The sequence below is a fragment of the Prenolepis imparis genome, unplaced genomic scaffold, assembly GCF_030444845.1.
Source record: "Prenolepis imparis isolate NDT839.2.m4 unplaced genomic scaffold, iyPreImpa1.0 SCAF_10, whole genome shotgun sequence".
Lineage (NCBI taxonomy): Eukaryota > Metazoa > Arthropoda > Insecta > Hymenoptera > Formicidae > Prenolepis > Prenolepis imparis.
This window is the reverse complement of record NW_028141168.1, coordinates 16,693,112-16,699,066: the sequence shown is the minus strand read 5'-3', so window position 1 is coordinate 16,699,066 and position 5,955 is coordinate 16,693,112. Positions and strand designations below refer to the sequence as shown.

The following is a 5,955-nucleotide window of genomic DNA, read 5'->3' as shown; positions in this document are numbered from 1 at the left end:
AAGAATGTCTTGTATTGACGTTACGCAGACACACAACAGAAATATAATTTATAATGTTTACAATGTGATGGATGAAATCGAGGCTTTTACTCGTTTATTTATTGATACTATCACTCTCAAAATTAAAATTAAGATTGTTACAACTCTTATATTTATCATTCTTTTTATCTCAATATCTTTTACTGACATGTATTATATAAATAAATAGAATTTACTCCTTGCAAATAAATATAAATAAATTTAAAGAAATAATATTTTGTAAATATTTGGATTCTAATATAAAGGTAACGCTGAGGTAGAAAAGATAAACAACAGTTTTGTAAAATTATTTATAACGTCATCCGTTATAATCAACGAATTGCCGTTAAATTTTATTACAATATTTTTTTTTATTTACAAAAAGGCACTGCCGATCACGAAACGTCGTTGATCGATTTATTCTGGGCAAATACATATAAATCTGATCGATTGTGTGCGATTCATCGCCCGTATTTATACACAATAATTTATAACATAAATAGTGTTGTCAATATTCAGGTACACAAATATTTCGAATATTACTCAGATATTCTAATATTTCGGATATTATCTAGGTACGAAACTTATTTTAAAATAGGAAACCCGGATGCGCTAAACAATGAGGCTAGGCTATGCTTATATTCTTAAAAACGACAAATCTCTTTTCTCTTTCTACAACTACAGTGAAACATATCGTTTGTTTGAATGTGTAGCATCAGAGAATAATTATATATTCTAACAAATATTAATTATATGTGCTTTTGTGTGTGTGTGTGTGTGTGTGTGTGTGTGTGAATTCCCTGAATCTTCTTTGATCAACAATACTTCGATTCTTATAAAATATATATAATTACATATATATAATCTTAAGTTAATATATATAACCTCATAGCACATATCGCTTTTAGTATATTACTATTATTATAAATTTGTTATAAATTACCAATAATTGATTGAAGCACATTTAAATAAAAGTCTATAATAAAAAAGAATACAAATTGATCCAAATATCGAAATTTTATCCAAAAAAATAATGTAAAATAAAATAATAGATCCAAGCAATTTTTGTAATTTTTATAAATTTGGGTACATATTGGATATAGCCCGAGACATTTAGAGATTATTCAGTCCACGTCCTAACAATACTACAAGTAATTATTACACAGTAATATAACATTATATAATTATAATTATCATATAATATAAATATAATATAATAATAATAATTAAGTAACATAATAATGTAATGTACTTATGTATAAAATAATAATAATTATAATAATAATTATATAATATCGAGCATACCGGGAAAACATCCGAAAAAAATACCCGGACATCTAAATACTGACAGCACTAACATTTATTCATTAACACTCGGTTGTTAACACGCCCCCTTCCCCCCAGCGATTCTATAAAATTTGTAGAGATTTTATAGAATCTTTACAGATTTTATAAAATTACTGCAATTTAATCATTTTGTAACATATATACAATATATATATATATATGTGTATAATTATTATTATTGTACAATAATTAAATAATATAATGCAATACATAATATAATATGCAACATAATATATATATAATATAATATAATGTAATACAATATAATATATAATTATTATTATAATTATTATACACAATAATAATAATGACATATCGATGAATTTATTTCATTTTAAGAGTCACCTCAAGTTATTGGTGAACTATTCATTGAAATGTTTCAAACGAGAATTGCATGATTTAAAAAGAGATATCTTATAGTATCTCAATTTTTTTTGCTCTATGAAATATGTGCGTGTGTGCATGTGTGGAATATGTATGTATGTGCTTTCGAAATATATACATTTCTCATAATTTATTCCGACACATTTTCTCATATACTTTTATGTTGCTCTCGAGAAACTAAGCAACTCAAAATATTTTTTTTACTACAATGAATAGTTGAAGAATAAATTGAAATCGTTAAAATACACGAGATATCTTGAATAAATAATCAACTGTTAATGAAGCGCATCCTCTCTACCTTGGAGAGCATGTTTATTTTTAGATAATAAAATGCGAAAAGTATTTTTGCGATAATAAATTATATAAAATATAAAAAGATAATTAAAAATTGCAATTTTATATTCGTTACATAGCTGTGTACTTTCAAAGTACTACTTTTAATCGTACGCTACGAAGGTGTGTATACTTATAACTTATAACATCGATACGACACACATAGTTTTTAGAGATAATACATATAAAAAACTTTCGCATTTGTACAAAAGAAAATAACATATTACACTAATTTAGACGACAAGGTGCAAAACTAATATGACTAGATTATAATTAATGCAACAGCCGCTTTCTTCGTTTACCTTTGTTTCGCTTATTCGTTTCATATTTGTTTTTGACCCTCTTGATGTGCTTCTGCATTCGGTCATTGCTGTAACAAAAAATGAGAAAAAATCATTAGATAAACTAATATTATAGCAGATAAGATAATGAGTTTTATTTGAACAAAAAACATTTTTTTATTTGTCGACTTTATGTGAATTTTGTGACATTCCATGTTCACGGTTTTACGTAAACATTATTGATTCTTCCGACTAGATCACACTTCTCCTTAGTAGAAAGATGATAAAAAAAGCTCTGCAGGTATGCGAGATGAAAGAAGAAGGGGATGATTTCAGGTAAGGGCGGTTTACTGCAAAGGAGTCCCGCTCTTCGTGAGTAAAAGTGAGAGAAAAAGTGGAAATGAGAGGAGAAGAGAAAGAAAAGAGAACGTTGTACCGGTTCAAAAACCGACAAACGAGGGACGGGCATATCCTGAAAGATGCATTCAAGTTAAACGCGGCAGACGAAATCGTCTTCGTGAAAAAGAGTGGTGGAACGTTAGATGGATAAAGGAGAAGAGCGATAGGGGAAAAGTGAGAGACAGGGATAAGGAAAGCCCATATATACGCGTTGAGAGATCCGAAAGTTACGTCCATCAAGATTAGAGTTGAATTTGAACGCGGATTTAGTGAAAAGAACAAACTTTGAATATTTGTCATACTTGCAATTTGAAATCTTTGAATTGAAAAATATTGGAAAGAGTCTTAAGAAAATTCTTATTCAAAGAGCTCTAACGAGAGAATATTCTACTTGAAAAATTATCGCATACATTTGTCATATATTTTCAAACTTTAATTTGTTACATTTACGATTCCTATAATCTTAAATAATTATTCAAGTATTCGAACAATATTATAATCTACACAATATAAATTTCTTTTATTATTTTTAAATATTATGTTTTAATTTTATATCCTTGTTATTAAAAGTGGTAGCGTTTTAAAACTCACACTTTATACAATGTACAACTCTAAAAAAAAGGTATCTTTCCTGATGATCGGATCGAGCAACTTGGAAATCCCGCTGAAGGGTGAGAGGCGGGTGAGGTCGAAAAAAAAAAAAAAACGGTAGAAGAGGGACCGCACTGACGCACACACATATGCGTATTAACGTATCGTGAAAGAAATTGCGGCACAAAAGCGTCGCTCCTCGAATGTATACTCGGTACCCCTGAATGGAGTCTGCGATTTGAATGGACAGGGTTTCAGCGAGGGTTCGCGCGCGCCATTGTAAGGGGGCAAGGTCACAAATCTAGTCGGAAATTTCTTTGAGCTTCCCGGTAACATAGCGAGACATTCACCCTTGGATGAAATATATGATTGCCAACTGGTGAGGGTGGCAAGGATGGGAAGAAATATTTTGAGAAATAGAACGAATCGATCGAGTTCATCGAACGTGCATTCATCTGATTTATCGATATAATCAATTATAAATTGTTTAATTATTTTAAAGTAGATTAATTATATTAAACTTTAATAAAATAATATTATTTTATGGTTTTAAAATACTCGGAGAGGAATAGAGGAATCTCGAAGAGATTTTCATACAGATAACACGTTTATTTGGAAAATTCAAAATAATACTAATAAAAACCCGTAAGATTAAAAATTGGCCCGAGATCATAAAATTAATTGACTAAAAAATTAAACAATAAAATAAAGTTGACATTCACAATTACTGACACGTAATGCAACTATTGAAGGTCATGAAACCTTGCAAAGTGAATGACCTGCGAGTTACAACTACCAACTAAAGATAAACAATGAATCACGACACCAACCTTGAGAAGGACACGAGAAACCAACGTGGGCGTCCTCTCATTGATTCTGCCACCAAGTGATGACATCCAGTAACTCTTCGTCCTCTGGTCTCATCAACTCGTGATTGTCGTTACTGTCGGAATACGTCGTATAAAGTGTACCAGACGTACTGTAACCTTGACTTCCAGCAGACGAAGTTTCGGAGACGAAGCTCGGCGTCGGCGAGCTCGACGATTCTGAACATATTGTCGGAACGAAAATCGGGCTGGAATTCTGCCGGAGATGTTGATGGCGATGCAGATCACTACCGTGATGATGTATTTCTCCCGTGATGCCACCTCGTAGTCTCAGCTCCGCCGGATGACCGGAATCGGAACCCATTCCATTTTCGGAATCGCAAGCGGGTGAATTGGAGGAAGAGATGGGCGAGGATCCGCTCGACTCGGAACCGCCGTTGTGATCGTCCAGAAGACGTTGAAGACTCTTGATGTACTCCACCGCCATTCTCAGGGTTTCTACCTTAGACAGTTTCTTGCTGCCGGCTCTGGATCCACCGTGAGTCCCGGCTGTACTACTACCCAGCGCCTGCGCCACCGTCTGCGGTATATGTTGCCTCAGAGTGGCGAATCCATTGTTTACCTGCTTCACCCTGTTGCGCTCTCGCGCGTTTCGTCTGGCCACCGAGGCAGGTTGATGCGGTACTGTGCCATAAGGCCCACTGGACTGGCCGTAGATCTTGGAGCGCTTACATCCATGTTGTAAGCTACTATTATTTGTCGGCATACCGCTGGTGGAGACAATCACGTTGCCGCGATGGGTCTGCGCGGTCGAAGTAGCGTGAAGGCCGTGGTGATGATGTTGTTGCTGTACACTCAGCATGATGGGCAGGATGCTTTCTTCCTTGGGCCCCACTAAAGTCATATCACGGGTCCGAATCCCCCCACCACCCAGGAGCAGGAATTGTAGTAGCGCGTGCCAGACGACCTTCGTAGACTGCACTGTTCGATATATCGAAGAGAAACTTCGTCGAGGATGCGATTCTCGTCGACACCTCGTAGTACGCGCGATCGCGTAAAGACGGAAAAGCGCAACTTATAATTAGACCGACCGACCGACCAACCGACCGACCGATCGACCGATCGACCGAAAAGACAAGCGTGGGAAGAAAAATGAAACTGCACCCTCGATGCTTTCGGTACGATTCTGGCTCCCGAAATGCTTAGCCAATGAGGGCTCGGGGCCTTATATAGCTGGGGCAGGCACGCGCCTGCTATCCCCTCCACGAACCCTTGTACTCGATCTCGGGTCCTAAACCCCCGGTCTTCTCTCTTTCTCTCTTTCTCTCTCTCTTTCTCTCTCTCTCTCTTTCTCTTTCCCCGTCTTACCGGCCCGCAGTGCCTCATACCCTCGTGATTTCCCACTACTGCGGTCCCAAAGGCCCTATGCTGCCCGAGATTCTCATCTCTGGTCGTCCTCGTACTAGTACGCCGCTACCATTCCGATCTGTTTATCGATTTACGTTTTACAGCACGACATATTGTTATCAATATGATAGAATCTGTCTGATTAGCACATTTGCTCGAAATCATTGATAAACTAATATAAAGGATAAATTTTTTATTTCGAAAAATGCGAATTATATATTTCTTTCATTACATTTTTCATGAATAAGACAATTAACGTGTGAAAGCACGTACAAAGATTAATTTTTAAGTTTATTTAAACAATATAACTTTAAAAAACATACATATATTAATGTGTATATTAAAACCTGAGTTCTAAAAAACATAAT

At 35.0% G+C, this 5,955-nt stretch overlaps 1 protein-coding gene across 1 annotated transcript; it reads right to left on the bottom strand.

The window, feature by feature from the left end:
* Window positions 1-365: 365 nt before the first annotated feature.
* Window positions 366-5,364, bottom strand: LOC145941965 (achaete-scute complex protein T3). The gene is made up of 2 exons (XM_083048399.1): window positions 4,184-5,364; window positions 366-2,452 (listed from the first exon to the last, which is right to left on the bottom strand). The coding sequence occupies exon 1, from the start codon at window positions 5,082-5,084 to the stop codon at window positions 4,221-4,223; it is 864 nt and encodes a 287-aa protein (XP_082904525.1). The 5' UTR covers window positions 5,085-5,364; the 3' UTR covers window positions 366-2,452; window positions 4,184-4,220.
* Between the last annotated feature and the right edge of the window lie 591 nt (window positions 5,365-5,955).

Coding starts and splice junctions, on each gene's coding strand:
- LOC145941965 (XM_083048399.1), bottom strand. CDS start 5,084: ATGACTTTAGTGGGGCCCAAGGAAGAAAGCATCCTGCCCATCATGCTG.